The 23,857-nt window shown below is 39.8% G+C and overlaps 2 protein-coding genes across 3 annotated transcripts in view; one reads left to right on the top strand and one right to left on the bottom strand.

Annotated features, from left to right (window-relative positions):
- LOC146484418 (uncharacterized) overlaps positions 1 to 12,342 on the top strand; it is a 42,147-nt gene extending 29,805 nt beyond the window's left edge. The window contains exons 6-15 of the mRNA XM_085104913.1: positions 945 to 1,007; positions 1,551 to 1,615; positions 3,716 to 3,803; positions 4,054 to 4,184; positions 4,442 to 4,526; positions 4,621 to 4,748; positions 5,291 to 5,440; positions 8,669 to 8,826; positions 10,130 to 10,494; positions 11,028 to 12,342. Coding sequence (XP_084961039.1) covers positions 945 to 1,007; positions 1,551 to 1,615; positions 3,716 to 3,803; positions 4,054 to 4,184; positions 4,442 to 4,526; positions 4,621 to 4,748; positions 5,291 to 5,440; positions 8,669 to 8,826; positions 10,130 to 10,494; positions 11,028 to 11,360 — 1,566 coding nt within the window. The 3' untranslated portion in view covers positions 11,361 to 12,342. The remainder of the gene's footprint in view (positions 1 to 944; positions 1,008 to 1,550; positions 1,616 to 3,715; positions 3,804 to 4,053; positions 4,185 to 4,441; positions 4,527 to 4,620; positions 4,749 to 5,290; positions 5,441 to 8,668; positions 8,827 to 10,129; positions 10,495 to 11,027) is intronic.
- A 140-nt stretch (positions 12,343 to 12,482) lies between these two features.
- Positions 12,483 to 23,303, bottom strand: LOC146484417 (ficolin-2-like). 2 transcript variants are annotated; one of them, XM_085104921.1, is made up of 6 exons: positions 22,905 to 23,303; positions 20,122 to 20,258; positions 19,867 to 19,897; positions 18,102 to 18,300; positions 14,508 to 14,634; positions 12,483 to 14,419 (listed from the first exon to the last, which is right to left on the bottom strand). In XM_085104921.1, the coding sequence occupies exons 2-6, from the start codon at positions 20,240 to 20,242 to the stop codon at positions 13,788 to 13,790; spliced, it is 1,110 nt and encodes a 369-aa protein (XP_084961047.1). In that variant the 5' UTR covers positions 20,243 to 20,258; positions 22,905 to 23,303; the 3' UTR covers positions 12,483 to 13,787. The 2 variants fall into 2 exon arrangements, with proteins under 2 accessions (XP_084961047.1, XP_084961046.1); XM_085104920.1 differs by having other exon boundaries at positions 20,122 to 23,303.
- Positions 23,304 to 23,857: the final 554 nt, after the last annotated feature.

Raw genomic sequence — 23,857 nt, 5'->3', positions numbered from 1 at the left:
TAAAGGAGCTTACCGTGAAAATCCGAGGAAACGACGTGACTGAAAGAATACGAAATTCCATAGTGCGATAAATCCCCCTTCGGTGTCAAACGTAATCGAAATGATCAGGACGTAAACACTGAATTAACATACAGCTGAACAGATTTCTCTGGCCGCAATATAAAAAAGAAAACGTTCAATCAACTTTAAAGATTCAAGACAATTCCGTGAATGAAAGGCTAAGGGTAAAGCAGGAAACTAAAACTTAACAGCGCGTCCGCGTAAGAACCAGTCAAATTTTGGTAGAAAATAGATTTCCTTTATATTTTCTGCACAAGACAAGCAATATATACAATGAACAAAAATGGTGTTTATTTGGGCTGATTCGCTTGTTTTTTTTTTTGGGGGGGGGGGGGGGAATTTTTTTTGTAGCTACCTCAAATAGCACAGAAAATGGAAAATTAAAACACAAGATTTTGGGGTCAAAAATCACTAGAAAATATGAAATTACGGCGAGTTGAGCGTCCTAGAGAGTACATTTGTTCGTCTTAGGAGGACTCAGCATATTTAACAAAATAATGATCATTACGTAACGAAATATACTGTACAGCCGTCTGAGAAAAATCACGAGAATGGCTTAATCTTGCTAGAGTCATGCGGGCCTGTCAACCCCATCATGTTGGCAATGTCCTTGAAATATAGAAAGAGACAAGGGCAAAGGTATTCTTGTCTACGAAAATCTTTTTTATCAGCTGTTACGCGTGAGCAGGAGTCGCGTAGTTCGACACCACTTTCTCCGCGCACCAGCGATCAACCAGTTACCCCCTTCAGCCCCTTCCTCCCCCTGCTGTTGTTAGCAGTTGCAAAAGTAGGAACGAGGGAAAAAGGAACAAGACAAGAACGACTGGCTGCTAAACCCACACGTAATAGAGTGTTAGTCAATAATTTGTTGTCACTTCTTGCAGGTGTACGAAGGAGACGCTTATAGGATTAAACCTGGATGGAGGAGAACAAAGGTGGTGATTAAGGTGAGTTAGTTTACATTTGAATGAGCTGCTGATGGACAACGAACGGTATTAAAAAGCTCTATCAAGACCGGGGGGGGGGGGGGGGGCTTAATAATGGAGAGGGATCTTATTTTATATCTTAAAACACCGCTTTTGTCCTTAAAATAGTTTCTGTACAAAACTCAAACAACTGCATTGAAACTTAAATGGAACGGATTAAACGGGGGCGAGAGAGGGGTAATACCGTATATTATAAAAACTAAAGATAAGCAGCAGATGCGAACGGTTTTAGTATGATGTAATAATACATAACTTGTTAGGCCAATGGCTTAGCAATGCATTTACAGCAGTTACAAAATGACCAAATTCTTAGGCGTGTTCCATGCCTCAGTGGATAGGTGAGTGTTTTCACTTTGCAATACCCGAGTTATAATCCCCAGCTTTGCGAGAACATTCTTCGTCTCCCTCTGGGTGCCAGATATCTCGACACGGCCTAAATCAGTAAATTAATATATTCTTTGCAGGTTATTGTGTTAAAAATGTTTGTTGCTGTATCTTCCACAGGAGCTAAGACGAAACTCTGCTTCACAGATGAAAGAGATTTTTCTAAAAGAAACCGACGTATTAAGGTTTGTGAGATTTGCACAGGCCCCGAAATGATTCCCGACCCCGAACTGATCCCCAACTAATTTTCGGTAAGGAATGGCTTGCTTCTCTGCGGAATTGTGAACAGGTCTCTCGGGTTTTAAGACTGATAGACATTTTGGACATAACAACTTTGCTCTTTTATTCGTTTTTTGTTTGCATTTCCTTATTAAAACTGTAACTGGCTTAGTTCAGACAAATTTTTTCCTTTTCTCGGCGGGTAAAAATTCTCATTTTCATTTGGCTCTGTTTTCTAGAAATTCTGTCAGAATTCAAAATGATTTCGATGACTTTTCTTTTGATTGACGTCCACTTTATCAACTTTATCCGCCTCAGCCGCGTAAAGGCGGTGGCGCATTTAGATGTTGTAGAAAACGCTATAAACATCTCTTCTTGTTCCAATCTTCCGCCTCCTTTGACTGGTTGCTCACCTAAACCGAGCCTAAACACAATGTAGCGAAGCGCGTGGTTTTCAATTCTTCTTATGTTTTGCTATTTAAAAAGTGTAAATTCAGAAATGAAGTTAAGCCTCCAGAAACGAAATTAGAATAGCCGAAAGATGCGGACGTAAGTTTAAAATGATGAGAAACCTTTCGCATATTAATTAAGTTATAATTTTTACGAACAAGCGTGTTATGTAATCTTGCGTAGTGTAGTCTTTGTATCAGTTAAATTCGTCAATATTATAGATGTATAATTTCAAAAAAATCACTGAATCAAAGTTAATAACAGCAGTTACCTAAAGTTATAACCCACCCATTAATTTGCGCGCGATTTTATTGGCTACTTTACGTCACGTGGTGCAAATTCACAGGACGGTTATCACGCAATAACCCCCGCCTGCGTCGATATTTGCCCTCCTATTATTTCCTTTGAAAAGAAACAAAGCCAGCGGAAAATAGCCAGCTCAAGAGTTTTACCTTTTCATCTTTATTATTTTACATGGAAGAAAAACAAACTCGTTTTGTAGATGTCCAGTCATGTTTACAAAAAAAAAAAAAAGCGGGTCGCAATTGCTGTTCCGGAAAGTACAAAAATGTCAACAAAAATTGCTGTCAACGTCTTTGAAGGTGTAGAAAGTTACGAGTAGACTTTCAGATTTAGTCCTACGAAAACGGAGTCAGTTTTTCAAGTTTTGGTCCAATCACAGTGAAAATAAAGTTCCTCCATGTGAACCAATCAAATGTACTTGTTTACGTCAATCGCGCGCATCCGCCATCAGATCAGCACTGGCTTTTTTACGAGCGGTTTTCGCACAATATAAAAATTAATGGGAGGGTTATAAAATAAATAAACCCATATCTGGCTTGCTGGTATGTCGACTGATAATGTCCTTGGCTGAGAGATTGTCCTCGAAATTTCACATTTGCCCTCGAAGCTTCGCTTCTCGATAAAATATTCATTTTTCGGACAATCTCTCAGCCGCGGACATTATCAGCCGATATACCAGCCGCCTGAAGCGGTTTATTTACTAAATAGTCGTTTGCACGTGTAAGAATCCATACTTTGCTGTCTTCCTATTTTCCAAAAGGTAAGCCATGTCAATTGACACTGACTTTACACTGTAATTAGTGCGTGAAGTTGTTCATTACTATTTTTTTTTAACACCTCATCCCAAATCTTGGAAGAAATCAAAGCAGTACTTCCAATTGTTACCTCTATTTGTCGATTTATTAATTTTAATTTTAAAGCAGACATAATTCTTGTATTTTACTGTATTATTAGTTGTTAGTTATAGTTTTCTCTTTTTCTCCTTGTAATTACCTGAACGACTTTACCTGTCTAAATAAAGTTATCTTATGTTTTCTTGTCTTATCTTATTTATTTGTTGAAGTTTGCCTTATTCTGTGAACGTCACTTTTACTTACGTTTTGTCAATCCACAATCCCCTTTTTACATTCCGTTCCAAAAATTAGTTGGGGATCATGTCGGGTTCAACGTGAAAAAACAAAAAAACAAAGCAAAAACGGGGGATCATTTTGGGGTCGGGGATCTTTTCGGGAACGGGATCATTTTAGGACCTGTACAGATTCTGTCCTGTCGTCAGAAGAAGGAGGTGATTAATTGAGCTTTGTCGTCAGCAGATGCGTGGAACACAAGAACGTGTTAGGTGTTTTAGGACAAGCAACAGAGCAAGAACCTTACCTCGTCATTTTAGAACATACGCCAGTGGTAAGCTAGGATTCTGTTGTCTTTTGTCCTAACTGTTTTGGTGGATTTCTGAAATGGCTTACGAAAGCTAACTCGATTTTTTCAAAACTCTCACAGTACTTTTTTTTCGAACTTTAACGACTGAGTTGCACGGGGCCCTAGATAAGGAAATATGTTTGAGAGAACATATACGGAGGTGTGAATTCTCAGTGACAGTGAGGAAAAGCCCTTAGTTTCGCACACTTATCCGTATATTTGTTCGTGCTCACAGGGAGATTTAAAGAAATTTCTTTTGGAACAACGCTGTGACAAGAAGCGGGAAGGGGTTCCTCTTCCACTGCGTATGTCAATAGATATCGCCTCCGGTCTTCATTGCTTACACGCTAACTTCTCTTATCACAGGTGAGTTAAATGTACATCTCATAACCAACAAATTGCGCCACGTGGCCTTTAAACCGCGCCTAACAGGGCTGCTGTTTTCAGCGTTGTGCAATCAACATTTGATTCCATCATGCGGTAAAATTTCAAGGGTCGTTTTTTGTATAACTTGAAGTTTGATCTGTTTGAAAAAAATATTGTCTATGAGATATTTTGGATTTTCCAATTATCTAATTTTATCTTACATTTTTCTGACTTTTGAATTTCTCTTGACCTTTCAGCGACCTTGCTGCTCGAAACTGTCTTGTATTTTCCGACTTGTCCGTAAAGATTGGAGATTATGGAATTTCAAGATGCGTTTATGAGGTGCGTGAATTCACTAAATTTTTCAGTTCACTCATGTCGGTATATTTCCAAGTAATTATAAACTGTTATTTTATCTCTCTCTATACAATTTCAGGCTGACTACTATAACATACCAAACGCGCCTAACACCATTCCCGTGAGATGGCTTGCGCCAGAAGACGTGGTCACACAGGAGGATGGAGTCCTGGTAGCCAAACCGCCGTGCAGCCAGGGAAATGTGTGGTGAGGGGCCTTAATACACAAGCATCTCAAAACAAAATAATGGCTTGCCTTTGTTTCTCCCTGAGCGAAGAGATGATTTTTTATTTTGTTTTATCATTATCCGTGATTAAGGACTTTTTTCCAAGGACTTTGGAAAGACTCTTTCCGGTTTTGTGTCGTACAAAATTACTCTAACCAGTAACACGACTCAGACCTAAATGTCAGCCAATTAGATGCCGGCAAGGTTAGTTAGTCTGGTTCACGTGACGCTTTCGGTCTGCCCTATGAAGCTGATTTATATTCCTTAATGTCACCCAAAAATTGTGATTTATTTGAAATACGTTATAATAATTTATGCATTAGGTTCGGCTCATGAAAAGTTCGACGTCTGAATCAAAGCCGTTCCAAAGCCGAAATTCCCGGGTGAGCCGTTCCAAATTGAAACAGCCGTTCTCAACTGATTCAGACGCCGAACTTTTCATGTACTTAGTTCGAGGTATTAGGTTCGGCTCATGAAAAGTTCGGCATCTGAACCGGGCCTAACTGTTTGGTTGATTTTGCAGGTCATTTGGAGTAACACTTTGGGAAATTGTGGAATGTGGTAAACAGCCTTATGAACAGCTTTCAGATGAAGAGGTCTTACAGAGTGTGATACAAGACCGCCTCTATCAGCTGCCGGAGCCATGCATCCAGGGGAACGTCCTGGACTTAGTGTAAGAAAAACCAGCTCTAAGTGGAAATATGTCCAGAAATGCCCGCTAATGAGATATGTGAACTGTATGAAGTGATATGAAAATAAAAAAAAGGTAGACATATCTTATGTAAAGTACCCAAATTCAGGGTTAGGTGCATTTCTGGACATAAGATGTCCACATCGGTAGACTTTTAAGTTCTTCTTTAAAGTAATCTGTCAGAAAACAGCGAACGCCTCATCCTTGTGTTGTCTTTTCTATTTTTTTATTTGTTAACAATTAAAGTATTACATTGGGAAGACAAAGAAAAAACTACATATGGCATTTCATTTTGGAGCATTTTTTTCCAAAATACTCAGAAGAAACTTGAAAATAAAGGCCAGTTTTTCAAGTTGCAACCATTTCCATCCAAGCCGTCCGCAGCCAAAGATGAGATGATAGATGAAAGAAAGAAAGATGATACTAGTTCTGAGCACTAGTATTGTTAACAAAACTAAACCGTTATTTATACAACCATACAAAAATGTTCTATGACTATTTAAAGTGACAACCTTTTTTTGCTACGGTTAAGCGAAAGGATAAGTTCTAAGGAATGTACGACAGTTCAAACAGTGGAAATTCGAAAGTTCACGGCGAAGAAATTACATTGCGTTTCGAGGTCAGATTGTGGCGAAGAGAATTTCCAGGTGTTGCGAAAACTAAGGCCTAAGACTTAAGATCCCGCTATGAAAACTAAGCCCCCCTAAATATTTTATATGTCGAAATTACGAGTTGTACAAGAATTCTCTTCGCATCTGACCATTTCCTTGTAGAGCGCGATTTAGAGCGCGAACTGTTGTTTAGAACGCTTTATGTGACTTCGGTTGAAATTATAAGTTTTTAACTCTACACTGTATGAAAGTAAAATTCTAATCTTTTCAATTTGACTCTGATAGAGTCTTCTTCACAGTGATTAGACCAGCCTTGCATATCCTACACAACTAACAATTCCGTTAACTGCGCTTTATGTGATGTTTTGTCAATCTTCAGGAACGACCTTCACACGGATAAAACGTGGTAAAAACCTACTGAACCTACTATTTGAAGATTAGATATTGCCCGTTAAGGTTCAGACGTGACAGAAGTCGGATTCGCAAGACATGAGTGGTGTTCTTATTTCAGGGTAGCTTAACCGAAAAGTGATATCTTCGTGCAATGCATTTAAGCTCAATAATTGCTGAAAATGGCTTGCGGTGCTTGTACTTGAATCGGGTCTTAGTTTTCGTACTGCGAAAACTAAGACCCCTTAATAAATTGATTATAGCCACTGAAAGCATTTCATCGTGGAAAAAAAACGTTGCATGCGAAAATTGTACTCGTTCGTTTTGTAGATGTAAGTAAACGCTTAGGGACTGGTCAAAAATTGTAGATGATCATAAACAAGGTCACGTCACAAAGGGAGCGAACGGAGAACTCTTCGCCCGTTTCATCGAGAACGAGTATTGTCAAGTCTTTCCTGTTTACCGTATTAGAATACAAAGTTGCGTTTCTACAATCTCAGTTAATCTCACAGTTAATTCCCTCGTGTTTACGTTTACAAAAGTATGGGGGGCGGGGGGGTGGTGGTGGGCCGAAACATTTGGAAATGTCGTGGATGAAAAAATCATGGCCCACCTCCTTCCTGAGAATTACATGACCAACCCCTTATTAAACATTGATTTTTTTGGTCGCATAATCCAAGGAAACCACATTTTGTGTATGACAAAATCATAAACCTCTGGTCTCCGGTCTCGCTTCACAAGGAATTAAGTTTGGCGAAGTACGCTTAACGGTACATCGTTAACACTATCACTCCAACCGTTGGAAGCCAGTTTTGCGAGGGGTTATTGTCATCATCGGAATAGCCTGCACAGCAAGCGTTTGTGCGTTTTTCGCTGTTTTCTTAGTTAGATCCTCCACTACAGGATCCGGTACTTTTATTTTGTCGCGGTGGTCCTTGCAAACACAGTTAATTACTGGTTTTTATGTCTCCTCTCTGTGGTTGCGTGCATCATTTAAAGAGATCAATTTTGATTGCCAACAGCCAAGCTTGTTTGCTAGAGCGCTTCAGTAAAACCTTAAAAACATAACACAAACTCACTTCGTTTTGGGATAAACATTTGGCCATTGTTAATGGCCGCTTTTAATTGAAAAGTATAAAACTTGAACTAATATCTGACAAACGATGAGGTAACAATTAGGTATTAAAAGCTTGGCAAAGGTGAGGGCCAGAAAAAAGGCAAGCTAGAAAATTAAATACAATAATTACACGGGCGGAAGACGGGGATGGAGGTGGGTTGATTGCTTGATTTTCCTGAAATCTGAAGTTTAAGGCTTGTAGACTGAGAGGGCGAACTAATGGATACGCCCTCTTATAAAGGGTCTTTGCCCAACTATGAAAGCGAGGCTAAGTATTTTTACTGTGAATGAACATTTGGCCAAAGCCTCGTGATCTTGCCAAAAGGTTATTGTCCTGAGAGTCTCGTGGTAATCATACGATGGTGATTTGTTTTAGTAAGGATCCAAGGTTCAAACGAGGAACCTGTGCCATTGTCTCACAACCAACTCACCCCTGTCCCCTGTGAAAAACCTAATAGAGAGGGCACCCGGGAGGGAGACATAAAAGCTTTTATTTGATCGAAATAAAATCCATTTAATGAATTCTTTATTACACGCTGTCTAGTGACTGTGACCTGAGCTTAGGCTGTCTGCGTTCCAACTGTGAACTACAGGACACGTCTGCACATAGGCTAAGACAACCCATATTTGAAAAAATACTACTGACAAGGCGTCACTATGTCGCATCTCGTGCTTTAGTTTTTACATGTTCGGTGAAAGCGGTAGTTTTACGTGTCCTCGAGCGGACCCTTATGGCTGTACGTAATCGTAGAAACACCAGCGAGACGACCCCAATTTTTTTTGCGCCTTTTTAATGAAAATTTTCAGCATTACTAACTGGCCCAACTTTGACTATATTTTCAACTCAACTTCTATTCCCGCCAAATAACTTTCAATACTCCGAACCCACCAATCCCTCTTCTCCTGTTTGTTGAACTGTCTTTTCTACTTTAGTCCAATGTATCCATGAGCTGGCTCACAGGAGACTGACTGATTTTGAATCTATTGATGGAATCCTCGAGTGTGGCCATTCAAATCAAAGTTACTGACTACTTTTTAGTGGTTCTGTTTACGATGCTGTACATGAAGGTTCTTGTGTTCTTTACTTTGTAGGTATCAATTAATGTTACAGTGCTGGGTGGACCCTGACAGAAGACCTTCAGTTCAAAAGCTTGAGTCTGCGCTCATGTCGCTCATGTCAGGTCGCACTGTGCCTTGTCTTACCACCAGTAGTAACATGCAACAAGAAACGGATCTGCATGAATCTCGAGGTTTGTGCCCCTGACTTGCAGTGAAACTAACGCAACGTCTTGTAATTACTGTAGATGCCAAGTGTTGTAAACATGTGATTTTTCTGTGTCAATCTGAGCGTAATTCGCGTTGAATATGAAATATATGAAATGAATATGAAAGATATGAAATTTCATACAATTCCGTCCCCAGTTCAAAGAGCGGATAACTTTATGCAGCGGATGAGTAGCTTTTCAGCGGATGAGATGTGTTGGTTGGAGTACATTTTATCCGTCGAATAGTGATCGCTATCCATTGGATAGCGAGGTTAGATCCGGGTCTAAATTGGTCGACTCGTTGTGAATCAGTTACAACCCCAGAGCCCTCAAAATCTTTAAGCCAAGAGGGCCCTCGGACTAGACAATAGGGACTTTTAGCAACTCAGATTTTTGCGACGGCCACGGCGACCGGAATCGTCTCACTCACTGCATGTCGAAGGAGGTGAAACAATGAGACATCTTGGAACAAACTCTTCAAAAACAACATTTCAAGATTGCCTCTCTAACTTCAAATTGCGACTAAAAGCACGTGGCTATCCAATCAATTTTGTAGAGAGATCACGACAACTCACGAGAAAATATTGCTATTTGTCATTACATTCCACACAGTGTGACCTTAAACAAACAAACAATAGAGAACTGGGGGTTAATGCAAAATCAGTCGTTGCTGTACACAAAGCCTCCGAATATATCGTATTAGAGAGGTAAATCTCTCACAGATATGCTCGTTAGAGCGAAAGTTTGAGTAAATGCGTCGCAACTGCAAACCACGAGGGGAGTCCGCGTAACCCGATCATTAACTACTATCCTTTCAATGATGATTTTTTTCGAATGAAGTTAAGAGTTGTCAAAAAGAAATGCTAATAACTTCTTGTAATCTAATCATCTAATCATCGACAGATACAGGAGAGATACAGCAACAGTCCATACCCGGGTCAACGTGTAGCGCACGCGCAGTAGACCCCTCTTTACCATTTGAGACTTATGAAGAAATCCTATTTTATACCTTGGGCTCCGCTACATTTCGGCAACCATGACTTTGAGATCACCCAAGCTACTTTCCCTATCCGTAGCCGTCATTTTGTAACATCTAACCCGAGGGCCGTCTCGGCTTAGAGATTTTGAGGGCTCTGGGGTTGTAACTGATTCACGACGAGTCGATCTCAGGAGTCAACGAGACGAAGTCGACACACAACTAGTCGAAGAGCTGTGATAAATGACCAATTTAGTCGCGAATCTAACTTCATACGCCTGTTAATGCTTACTTTCTCCTTTTCCTACTCAGCTCCCCCTGGAACAAAAACCTCCTCGCAACCAATCGCTGTAGTCCATCCACTCCGACCCGACACCGCTGTGGAACCAAGCTCGGAGCCTCGCAACGATGGTAGCAACCCAGAACACGACTCTTCCGATGTCGAGGTCACGGTCATTTCAGCTGAATCACCACCACCAGTTACATATATCGGAAATCCCTCGGAAGAGCTCAAGAAAACTTCGGAAATGCCTAAAGTCCCATCGACTGAATTGAAATCGTTAGATTGTGAGCCATCTGTCATCGTAGAATTAGGAGGAGAGTGTCCAGACTATGTCATGATGCCTGGTGAAGTTATCCGCAGAAGGGGATCTATTTTGAAAAACCCAAACGCTCCGGTGAGTGCCTCGGAGTAAATGAAATTACACAGTTAAGTAGTTGGAGGGAGGAATTCTGTCAGAAATATTTCCGTTCACTAATACTAGGACTATGCCACCCGAACTGTGGTGACTTTCAATTCACATCCTGTCACGAGATCGATTATCAATAAGAATGCAAAACTCAAGAACACAGATTAACTTAAGCTGGCTTCAGGATAGTATTCGGATGTTCAATATCGGGAACGTATGTTTTTTTTAAGAACCTTTTTTTGTTGTTGTGTTTTTATTTTATTTTTATTTGTTTTGTTTTTTTTAGCCAATCTATGCAGAAGGTATATATCTACTTTAAATTTGTGTGCTTTTTTTACGAATTCCGGAGCACGGGTTTCTCTTTCTTTAGAGACAACTAACGTTTGATCATGATGTAGACAGCAACAACGTTAACGTATATTAACCAACTGGGATCTGATATTTGAAAGTAATATTTTATGAATTGCGAAGCCTGAAACTAACGATCGAAGCGCCGCTGTTTAATATTCTTTCTTTTTCAGTCCAAGCCGGCTAAAGTGGTTCATTTTCCAGTCAATATTCTAGCTTTAAGGACCGTTCACAAGTATGAAAGAATGGATTCTGTCGAAGGAGACGACAATTCTGCGCAGGAGGATGATGACACAGACGGTGAGGTAGTCAGCAATTGGTCGCGTGATTACCCTATCGCTAGCGAAGAGCATGTGGAAGACCAGTGCAATTTTACTGTTGAGAAAGACTTGGACAGCCTTGATTCTACCTCGGCTAAAGAAAATGACGTTGTTGTTGGAATTGATGTGCCATCTGACACCTGTGGAGACAAAAATAAGAAAGGCTGCGCGCTGAACGAAACTTGAGCAATGCGGTCATGAGTGGGTTGCCACAACAGATTCCAACATGGAAAATCTTGCAGAAACTTGTCAAGTGTGCTTGGAGCAATGTCTGTAAAGAACAACATGGTCTAACCTCCCCTTTCGGGTCAACGCCCCAATCACATGACCGGCTTAAACAAGTTTTCACTAAATGTATGACGTTTAAATTTTACAAAAAGCTCTCGATATTGTATGCCCAAATGTGCAACTTTTTAACGTTATGACAACAAAGTACAGCCAAACTCCTAAAATGTTGTCTGTAGGTCGAAACTAACTTTGCCTTTGAAGCGGTGGTTAGTATACAGGGTTCTGCGCAACTTAGTGAATGAGGATTAGGTACAAGACTCGCTGTGCGAGAAGTTTTACAAATCGTTTGGATGAAATACTTGTTCATTCACTTCACAGGCGATCCAAGTCAAGCATTACTTAATATCTTACCTTCACAAAGGTAACTAACTCGGTTACGTTACGTTAAGACTCCTGTTGAGTTTTATTGGCTTTTTCCGTTATATTTTCTATGAGTTTAGGGCATTACTCGAGGGTTTTTTTTGTCGAATTAAGAGAAATCCAACATGACCCAACACAGCACTTTAATGGAATTTCAGTTGTATTGTCTCTTATTTCGCAAGTTAAACGTTAAACAGGTTTTTTATCATAACTAAAAGAGGAAAACTCTCCTCGAGTTAACTTCCAGTTCAAGGAAGCTTAATAAGCCAACCGCTGGTCCATGGTTATTCAAACGATACGAGTCATTTTGAAGCCTACTAAAGCTATCATATTTGTAAAGAAATGGATTGATTTTCAAGCAGGTATATGTAAGCTTTATTGATATTAAAATGTAAGTGACATTGTATTGGAAAGCAAAACTTATTTTCTCTACGGGAAAAAATTGTTATTGGAACATATTGAAAAATAGATTTATAATCATATAAATATCAGGAATAAATAAGTGAGTTATTTTACAGCATCCTACGTTATCTCAGTTTCATTGCAGCTGTTGATCCGGTCTCGTCGTTTTTGTTGTGTTTTTGTGTAACACCCAAGTCGTTCCGATTCTTTATTAGGCTGATTTAGCAACAGAACGGGAACGTCAGTTGACAGCGGCGCGCGCATCAAGAATGCCCATATATAGTCGAAATAGGCTCGCGTCCAGACTATTCCGCGAGCTTCCGCGTCCTCAAATGACGTTCCCGTTCTGTTCAGCCTATTAATTAACTGTACGACAGCGAGGAGTTAAGTTAGTGCCAGCTTAAAATTGTCTTCCTCGCGTGCCTCCCCGCCTGCCGAGCTTGAGATTCAAGCTTTCGACGCTCTGGTCCAGCCTATCAAAATTGCTGTCCGGTTAGTAAATGGAATACTCCGGCGCATGCTTAATTTAGTTGATGTACCATCCCTCTCAGTGTTGGTTTGCAAGATTGGAAATAATGAAATAGTAATAATGCTAATGATCGATACTAACAGAAGAATTGTGTTACAGTTCATTCGTCCCAGCTAACGACGGTATCGTAACCGTTTGGTAACCCAACAAGAAAAGGCCTCGGTCAGCAGGGAAAGTTTCTTTCTTGTCAGGGAGTCTCGTCAATGTAATTTGTTGAAGACAACTTAATGAAACAACTTGCAGTGACGGAACATGTAAGCGTAGAAAAAAATGTTATTCAGCAAATTAAAGGAAATCGGTGAATAATTGTGGGGTGAATAGTGATGGATATTTACCTCGCCGCGTCGTGGCTCGGTAAATATCCATCACTTTCACCGACACTGAGGTGAATAATTGTTTTAGTATGTACCAAACAAGCTGAGTAACTAGCGGACCAAAACAATCCTTTATTTTTGACAGTATATAGACAAATGTTGGGAAATTTTAAAATCTCGCGCGCCGCGCGGTAAGCCCGGTGTAAGCGGTTTCTTATTGTAGAAAGTTACGTCTCGCTTCCTTGCGAACCGATTAAAACTTTTAAAGGCACTTGTTTAGTTGCTTAGGTGTCATTTCTTCAATTGTTGCAAAACATGTTTCATTGTTTACATTGTAATTATAGTGCTCGGCAGTTGTCATAAACAAATGGATGCACTGTATTTTCATTTGAGTTTGGGAAGATTAAATAACTTACCATTTAATGTCGTCAAACTAAACTTTGTTGCCATTGTTGTATTTTTTGTAATAGCTGTCTTGTTCATCGAAATGGCGAAACGGGAAGCCATCTTGTTTCTCTTCGGCTGCTCGGAGGTGAATAGTACTTGGCTAATCGCCTCCAAGCTAGCCAATCAGCGCGTGCGAAAGACACTACTCACTTCTGTGGTACATACTAATTGTTGATAGTATACAAGGATCTAGTGAACAAAAAGTCCTCTTCTGAAACACAACAATGCGGAGACTACCAACTGGATATAAAAAAAAAGTAAACGTGTTTCATATTACGACCGTAATTTCATTTCAGTGTAGCTGATTGTGGCCAGATAATACCATTCATCCCATTGTGGTATGTAAGCCTGATTCAAGTTTGCACGGCCGCAGTTGCTAAACCACCAGCCAGAAGCGCCGTTTACCGTTGCACAGTTTGTCAGGTTGTTGGCATCGTTGTCTCGATCTACTGTCGTGAACTGCATTCCGTTCTCCACAAACGCTGGGTCATTCTCGCCATGTATTGCGTTGCCAATGTTTCCTGTAGCATACGCCCCAACACTCAGACGATAATTGTCCGCACGACCAGATAATGAGAAGTTCTCATAAACTGCATAGCCCTTGTTACCACCACTTTCCCGAAGTTCGATTCGTAGCTGAGCTGGTGTTGTTGTCAGACGCCTTATGAGCTCATTTCCAAGCCAGAAATATGATCCAGACAAACTTCCAAAGCCGGCTTCGTACTCTGCCCAGTTCTTTGAGAATAAGGTCGTAAAAGGACTTGAACGTCTCTGAACTACTGTCCAGCCCCCACCATCTGCCGTTTGGTCACAGTACACCGTTATTCCATTTCCGTCATCTGGGGCTACTTGCTTGACCCCGTCTGATGTGTCGCCCAGCTCAAACAGCTCTTTGCAATTACGTGCTGTGAAAAGAAATCGTGAAAATGGTTAAAATACATAAGATTTCCCAAAATTTAGATTTATGCTCAGCTACATGTATTTCGATCTTACCCTTAGGTCTTTCGCATTGTTTGCCATGGTACATTTTAGGACACTGACAGTAAAACATGTCTCCGTGACAAGTGTCTACGCACTGCCCGCCATTGTAGCAAGTGTACTTAGCGCATCCAACACCTTCCTGTTGACAAAGCAAACGGCACGATTATAAGCTCGTGATACAAGGGTTGCAGAAGTGCAATGAACAGCCCTTCTCTCCCCTGTGATACTGTTTCGTTCATTGTGTTGTATTATTTGTTTGTTTGTTTTTTAGGATTAGTACTTGGGCCGAGCCCAAGTTATAAAATAGGATTTCTTCGTACGCGTCAAATGGCAAAGAGAGCTCTACTGCGCGTGCGCTACATTTTGGCCGTATAGTGCATGTATTCGATGTATTCACCATGAGCCGCCATTACGGGACAAAAAACAAGGACGTAAAATCAGCACAACGAATAACGTATTCTTAAAAGAAAACAGCTAGTATGTGTGTTGGCTGCTAACTCCTTCCATTGAACGAAACTAAGGGGCAACTTTCCTTTCAGGACGGATATTTTCCAAAAGTTCGACTTCGATTAACCTCCCTCGCAGACCTCCCTCGCTCTTCTCGATAAATCCCCCTTCGGTGTCAGACGTAATCGATAAGGTCAGGCCGTAAACACTGAATTTACTTACAGCCGAGCAAAGTATTTCATTTCTCAGGCTGCAATATAAAAAAGAAAACGTTCAATTAACTTTAAAGATTCAAGACCATTCCGTGGGTGAAAGGCTAAGGGTAAAGTAGGAAAAGTAAAACTAAAGCTTCGAAAATAAATTTCATTCGTGGTCTACTGAATTATCGAAGCGATAAGATCTATTCACCGGAACAAATGTTAACACTGAAAGTTTGCTAATGCACAGCGACAATCAACGCTTGACGTATTAATTTCTTTATTTACGTTCACTTGGATAAAGCCAAAATGTGATCAGTGTATCAGAATGCCCGGCTAATTAAATTTGTTCTTTTGTTCGTATCGCATGATAAAAACAAAGGTGCGTGTTGGATCGAACAGTGAAGTGTGTCAAGCTCAGCACCGGGTGACATGGCACGCCAGCGAGTAAAATGGCACGCAAGTGACCAACATCTGCAACATGACACGGTAGCCGTGTCCAAGATTTTGAATTTTATTCAATTTATCGTTCTCTCGTCTTGACAAACAATCGCAAACTTGATCGGCACGCGAACTGTTTCATCCAGCGGTATAAACGTACGCTTACTTTAGAAACAATGAAATATTCTTCAGATATTTTCTACAGTACCAGGGAGCTCTCCTCAATCGAGTGTCAAACCAAAATTATTCATTTCATCTTTATTTAATAGACGAGGGCTACGAGAAAATGTCAGATGACTCGTGTGTTCGTTTGAGCAAACATAAAGCGCAAAAAGGAAAACTTTCAAAGGAAATTACCCTAAAAATCCGAGTTTATGTTGTGAATGAAATTATAACAGTAGAATCTGAAAAAAAGATCTTTCACTCGGGGTCGAGTGTTAGCGATAAGATCGATTCATTGGAACAAACGTAAACACCGAAAATTTGCATATTCATACCAACAACAACTGAGTTCCGCAACGCTAAACGCATTTTTATTTTTACGTTGGATAAAGCCAAAATAGCAACTTAAGCACCCGGGATTTAGCAAAACTGAAAGCCCCTTCCGATGTTACAAATCGTTGAGCGAAGCCGTCGTTTGGATGGAGAAAGGAACTGCCACTCTGAAAACACCGGGAAGATTTCGGACACGTGCTAGGCAACCAAAATCGTTTACGTGCATCAAGTTTCATCCGGCGACGCAGCAATGAGGAAGAAAAATTTTCGGCGGTTCTTGGAAGGAAAACTGGACGGTTTCTGCTTGTCATTCAATCGCCACGGGAGCTGCAGTGTCTTTCCACTTTATAAACCCAGTTTCTTTCATTTAAAGCCCTTCTAAAACCTGGAAATTCTCCCTTTTGTGTCATGATGTGTTGTCCATTGGCAATCACCCGGGCAGTCACGCAAAACCACTATAAGAATGAACGTACACTTCGACCCAGGACCATTGCGTTGCCTTCCATATGGAAAGGAACAGTGCGAGTGAAGTTTATTTTCTTTTTTGCGTGTTTAATAAACAAATAACTGTAGAGATAATTTGAAATACTTCATTCTTTGGCCACACACAGAGCGCTTTGATTTTGTCATTAAAGTTCTGTCCCATTCCAGTGATCATGAAATAGATTCGTTAACTTTTTAAATCCGATGTTCTGTGAGGTTTGTCTTATCACATGCGTCCCATGTCGAACGCATGTCTTTTCGCACGCGTGTCATATTACACGTTAAGCGTGACATTTTGCGATCGTGCAAAACTGGTGGAACATCTGTCACAGAAAGACTTAGAAAGCCCAGAAAGGAAGGGTATCAGAGTGGAAAGGTATTCGCACAAATACCACTCTGTCGCCAAAATTCATCATTACCACTGGAATCACAAATACTCCTTTGTCGCCAACTGAATCCACCATATTATCTAAGATGCATCTCATGGTTACAAAATCCGACATGTTTAGTATTGAAGAAAGTAATGTTTTATTTTGTTTGCGTGACATTTTAGGTTGAACTACATCACGTTTTAGGTTTATCGCAAATACAAAAGCGATGCCTTGGACTCTCAGCGAATCTTTTATCGTTCACCTGTCATCAAAGACTGAACTAACGTGCATGCTGAGATACTCCTAATACAACGACGCCCAAGTATACGCTCCCAAAGCGTCTTGTTTGTTTATTTCTTCTGAGAGACGCTTTAATTCAAGATTTTGAGGTAAAGAAACGGATAGGGGTGGAAAAAATGGTGAATTTATGGCTAGATTTTGAACTAAAGAAACAAATGGGAGTGGAAAGACTGCTGAACTTATTGCTAGACTGTGGGAAAACTGCTGAACATTTTGAGGGAAAGAAACGACTCATGGCGAAAAAAACCCTGCTCAACTTATTGCTAAATTTTGATCCAAAGAAATGAATAGGAGCGGAAAAACTGCTGAACGTGTTGCTACAAGCTACTGAAAGAAACCAACATGAGCTGTTAAACGTATTCCTGGATTTTGAGCTAAGGCAACCAATAGGGGTTTAAAACGTCTGAACTTTTTGCTAGTTTTGAGCTAAAAAAGAAAGGAATGGGAGGGGAAAAATTGCTGAACTTCTTGCTGGAAATTGAGCTAAATAAACGAACATGAGCGCACAAAACTGCTGAACGTAATGCTAGATTTTTATCTAAAGGAACCAGCAGAAGCGGAAAAATTACCAAACGTATTGCTAGATTGTGAGCAGCATGGGTAAAACTGCTGAACGTATTCCTAACGTTTGAGCTGAAAATCAAAGGAGCGGAAAAACTGCAGAAGTTGTTTGTAGATTTCAAGCTAAAGAAATTAATAGGAGTTGGAAAAACGCTGTTCTTCTTGTTAGATTTTTACCTAAGACAACCAATAAGAGATGAAATATTTGTGAATTTATTGCTAGATTTTAAGCTAAAGAAAGTAATAGGAGCGGAAAAACTACTGAACTTGTTGCTAGAGATTTGTTACTAAATGTTGAATTTAATTGATACCTTTCGATTATTCAAGGATCCAAAATATTGGAATCCATGTGTTTGTTCATAGTCCTGTGGTTTGTCCTCCTTGGTTTGTGAGTTCAGCTCGCATGTCTGCCCTTCACTGCGGTTAACTTTATATTCGAAGTTATACGATATACAACCATCATGGTGCAAACAACGTCTCCCACAATCGAATTGGTCTTGTACGTAGTGCCTAGCGGTTAAATTAAAACGGAATCACTGATGTCATTCCGAAAAGAATCGATGAACATTTAAACTGTTCCATATACAGCTATTTCAAATAACGTTGTCGGATCAAAATAAAGCTAAAAGACAAGACCGCAATGTTTTGTGGGATTATTTTTTATGAATAATTTTATCAAAATCATCCCTGCACGTGCAGGTCATTGTACTGCTAATTGCAACCTTTTGTTTTCTCCAGGCCTGACTGATTTTGATGAATTTATTCATAATAATCCCACGTAAACTTTCCGTCTTGTCTTTTAGCTTCATGCTTTGAACTGACAACGTTAGTTGAAATGACTGTATGTAAATCATGAAATGATATGACAGTGTGTAACATGAATGCTGTGAACTGTTGAACCCTTTAAATACTTGTGAATATCAAGTCCTGAGAGAACATCGAAAATCAAACAAAAGTCCGGTCAAAGATTTTTCGCTTTTGATTAAGCCTGGTTTACACGTACGACGCAAGCATAAACATAAGCACAAGCATAAGCACAAGAAACCTACGTGTAAACCGGTGCGACGCAAGCATAAGCGCCTTGTGCTTGCGTTTGTGCTTATGCTTGCGTCGTCCCGGTTTACACGCAACGACGCAACGACGTTTTTCAGTTTCCTTTCCTTGCGTTTGTGCTTATGCTTGCGTCGTCCCGGTTTACACGTACGACGCAACGACGCAAGCATAAGCACAAGCACAAGAGAATGGAACGATTTCCATTCTCTTGTGCTTGTGCTTGCGTCGTTGCGTCGTACTTGTAAACCGGGACGACGCAAGCATAAGCACAAACGCAAGGAAAGGAAACTGAAAAACAGTGACAAGTTGTCAGAGTACAATCTAGCTACTCATGCGTTGCCATTTTCTGCCATGTTGGAATTAAATCTCGCTCCAAAAGGCAGCCCGGCCGCGCGTTTGCGTATGTCACGTTATGCTTATGCTTATCGCATGTGTAAACATCCTTGTGCTTGCGCTTATGCTTATGCTTATGCTTGCGTTGTACGTGTAAACCAGGCTTTATCGACATCCGAATGTCGTTTCTAGGACTTGCTGTTTACAACGATTTCAAAGGGTTTAACCCTTTACAGCACTCATACAATACACTTTCTCATTTCATTTCATTTCATTTCTACGAATGCTACGCGACCAGTACACATTGTACCGTTATAAATCATCATCGACACTATTGCATGGCCAGCTCTGACTGAGCGTTTTGTAGCTAGTCTTATGGGTCTGAGCAATAATGTACTTCGGGTCGTGTCCAACCATTACTGGGCCAGAAGTGTAAGAGCCAATCCATGTGACCAGCCGTATTAATGATGTCCACCCATGCTCCATTGTAAGCCAGTACGTCTCTAAAACCTCTATTTTCATTGGTCCGTTAACAGCACTACTTCTGTTTTTTTTCAGGGATAGGGGTATTGTCAAGACCAGTTATCTATTGTTCTGTGTTGGACGACACCCATTTCAATACCTTGACGGACAAAAGGCTATTCTGAATTTGTAAAAATTAAAACGGTTACTCAGTTTGTTTTTACGTACGTTTCAAGCTTGTGTCCTGTCAAAGCTCGATCTGTGAACGTAACAGACAAAACACAATCATTAATAGTGTCGTATTTACATAGATACTATAAAGTGAAAGTAAACGTTACTTTGGAAACCAACAGTGGCTTTTTTAATACTAAATCATGACGTGTAATCTGCTTCCTCCTCCTCAGCATCATAATCATCATCATGCTTGCTTCATTCTTTAAGCGTGACCTATCAAGAGTGTAAGTGCACGGCGTTATGTCCCACCTTTTTCTGATACTTGAAAGAGCCCTGTTCTGAGACAATGACTGCGTGTTATTTTCAACTCGGCGCCGATGGCAAAAGCCACCGAGAGGAGTAGAGCAAGGAAATATAATCCCCCGGTCATATCACCGGATCCAACTCTGAAAAGAAATGCGCATTTAACAATTATTCCACGCGCGCGCGTTGGATATAATCTTCTCATATCTAACAAGCGTGAGTGGAATAATTGTTTTATTAAAAACAATCAAGAAATATTGTTAGATCTTGCTGATTTCGCTCTGCAAAAACAACCAGAAGACAATTTTATGGCCACCATTTCTCGGACATGGTACAAAGCGGAATTACTGAACTCACACTTTTAGAGTACCTTCTCTGAGTCTCGTCCCATGAAACTCAACCATGCCGCAAATGCAGTAGTAAGGAATCTACTTGCAGATCAAACCAATCATCCAATTATGCCCTCCATTACAATTCAATTCAATTCAATTCAATTTTATTTTTCACACGTACAACGAGATTCAATACAATACATAAAAAACAATAAACATTTATATTACAAAGGAGGAATAAAAAGAATTAGGATAAATTTGTTTGGTTTAGAGTGAGCAGTGCCCAAAGGAGCATGCCGCTTTCGAGTTGGGCACTGCTTACGATGGAAAGTTGGGCACTGCTTTACAATCACTGTAAATGGAATTAGATCACTGCTAACCAAGTTAAATCCGCATAAAGCTCCTGGACCTGATAAATACACCCCCTGGTCTTAAAAGAATTAAGTGATTCAATTGTTCCAGCCTTATGCAGGATCTTTAAGGCCTCATTATAGTCTGGTGTTGTTCCATCAAAATTGGAAATCAGCAAATGTTACACCACTTTTCAAGAACTGATCCAAACAGATGGCCGAAAATTATAGACCTATCTCATTATCTCAAGTGTATTTGCAGTAAAATTATGGAACATATCGTGGTATCTAACATTATGCATCACTTCGAAAATCACCGAACACTAAGCAACCCTCAACATGGATTTCATCGAGGTCACTCATGTGAAACCCAGCTAATTGCTTTTGTTGAAGACCGAGCAAAGGAAATACAAAATGGTGGTCAAATATGTTATGGAGAGGCATTTGATAAGTTACCTCACCAGGAATTGCGCTACAAACTGTCAAACTATGGAATCAACATTGCCACCTTAAGTTGGTTAAAAATCTTCCTGTGAAATAGGAAACAACTGGTAGTTCTTGAAGGAGTGATGTCTGATCAAGTTCCAGTGTCATCAGGAGTCCCACAGGGCTCGGTTCTCAGTTCTATTTTGTTCCTAGCCGATATAAACGACCACCCTCAGTATGTGAAATCTAAAGTCCGTCTATTCGCAGATGACACGGTGATTTATTTGGCCATCAAGTCCACGGTTGGTTGCATTCAATTACAGCAAGATCTTCTCAATTTGAAAAACTGGGAATCAGATTGGAAAATGGAGTTTAATGCCACTAAATGTAATGTCTTACGAATCACGAAAAAGAAAACTCCGTATGTCTACGTTTACCAGCTTAAAGGTCAGACCCTGGAGTCTCTGCACTCTGCCAAATACCTTGGGGTCTACCTGTCCGACGACCTTTGCCGGAATTGACATGTTAATAACATATCAAATAAAGCCAACAAAACTCAGGGCTTTCTCAAACGGAATCTGAGACATTGTCCACCAAAGACTAAGGAAACGGCATACAAGGCCTTAGTACGCCCAATTCTGGAATACTGTTCAACTGTATGGGATTAATATACTACCAAAAATATCAACATTGTCGAGATGGTCCAAAGAAGAGCTGCACGCTGGCTCTTAAACCGCTTCAACCACAAAGATAGTGTCACCGCAATGCTTTCAGCCCTGAAATGGAAGACACTTGAAAGTAGGCGAACCATAGCACGTTTATCAATGCTGTATAAAATGCGAAACAAGCTTGTCTTCTACGAAGATATCAAACTCTAACCAGTAGATCATTTTTTTTAGAGCGGTCTAAAATACTCAGTATTGAGTGACAGATCCACCTGGTAAATAAGTAAGTAAATAAATAAATAGATAAATAAATAAATAAATAAATAATGGCCGCTAAGCCAATCAAATCCCTGGAATTACATTATACAATGATTCAGTTTTTAATAATGATAATTAACAAGAGCTGGAGGAGATCAGGGATCCAGATTCTGATAAACTTCACGAATTCATGTTTGTGACAGATGGCGCATGTGTTCTGATGAAAATTTTGATGCTGACGGCCGGCTTGTTGTGAAGAATAAGTCGTTCTGAAAACAATCACTAAAATTCAGTATAATGCTGGCTTTGGCTACCTTAAAAGGTAGGTGGCACCTGTTTCCATTACTTTCCAGCACTTATTCTTTGACGGATCAACACTACCACTCTTGATCAGATGATACAAACAATACTGAATGACACCAAAAAATCTGTTAATATTGGTGAACAAGTTATGGTCATTTTCTCGACATAATAGGTTACCAATTTTATATTTAGGTGGTTATAACTCAAAAAGGAGCTCGGTGATCCCCATTTTTTTTTTTTTTTTTTTGTTATGGAACTGTAAACAGCATGCTTAGATACAATTTATTGAAAAGTTTAAAAGAAAAATTCTCGCAGCGCGATATTATTGGATAAAGTTGTCAGAAAAATAGTGAATATGTTGTCCTCTTGTGTAGCCGACAGTTGTGTCCCGTTTGCCGGTTCGAAAAATAAAAAAATAAAAACTTCCAAACTGAGTGAAATGAGGCCTAACTTACCAAATGATCTCGACTGCTTGTGTCAATGTGTTCTCCTGATTTCACCTTGTAAGCTATGGACATCTGACATTCATGGGTTTTGTGAGAATAAGAGAACCGCTGTCTTAATCATTTGAAAGGCCTTGTTCTGAACAGAATCGCGGCGGCAATTAGCACTGTTAACAAAGGCGTCAACGTTGTAAAATTGCGTTTATCAGATGCAGGTGTATTGTGTATAACTAAACAGTATAGTTTTAACCAAAAAAATATTTTACGGTCCCTCAGCCCTCAAGAATTAAGTAGACTCAAAAAGAATTTGAAAAGCAAATGTATATATATTGTTAAGCTTCTTAAAAGAAGCTGACGTCGGTTATTACAAGTTAAACAAATCAAATGCGTTAAAAGGAATTAAAAAATGAAATCGTGACGTATCAAGGATTTGTTTCTTCAAGGTCGAATTGCTGGTCTTTATTGGAAAACTTCTTCAATTCCAAACAAACAAGTTTACGTTTTGCTGTTTCCAGTGCGTAACATGTTGAGCTAAAAACAAACTTGCATTGTTTTTTAATTTAGTCAACAGCTAAAACAATTCTTCCTTTGAGTTAAGAAAATGAATATATTTAAATAAAAAATTGGAATTTTAAGTTTTAATTAAGAAAAGTAAACATAAAGGCACTGTTTGATCCAAAGTAACAAAAGCTTTCGCTGCTGAACGGAAATGGCATTCATTTAATCGGAAAGAAAAACTTCTTGACAACAGGCGACTCACATAACGCTCTGTTCAAAAGCGTGGAAGAAAAATAATTGTGTATAGGTTAAAAACTTGAATAAAAGGAATAACAACGCTTTCCGCGTTGTGCAAGCAGATGGCAGCGGTCATGTTTTGATGAGCGGGTCAAAGAATGGTCTCATTTGTCAAATCCCCATAAAACAAACAACGCCGTAAATTCATTACACTGACGGCAAAATTTTCC

This window comes from Pavona decussata, unplaced genomic scaffold (assembly GCF_977016875.1).
Source record: "Pavona decussata unplaced genomic scaffold, jaPavDecu1.1 SCAFFOLD_34, whole genome shotgun sequence".
NCBI classification, from domain to species: Eukaryota; Metazoa; Cnidaria; class Anthozoa; order Scleractinia; family Agariciidae; genus Pavona; species Pavona decussata.
This window is presented reverse-complemented; position numbering and strand designations above follow the sequence as displayed.

Bases quoted from the DNA above. Each gene is read 5' to 3' on its own strand.
- LOC146484417 (XM_085104920.1), bottom strand. From the start codon at position 20,320: ATGAGAAGATTATATCCAACGCGCGCGCGTGGAATAATTGTTAAATGC. The intron at 18,301-19,866 runs GTACGTAAAAAC...TTTAACCGCTAG, and splicing joins ACAGGACACAAGCTTGAAAC to GCACTACGTACAAGACCAAT. The intron at 14,635-18,101 runs GTATCAATTAAA...CTTTGTCAACAG, and splicing joins GATCCTTGAATAATCGAAAG to GAAGGTGTTGGATGCGCTAA.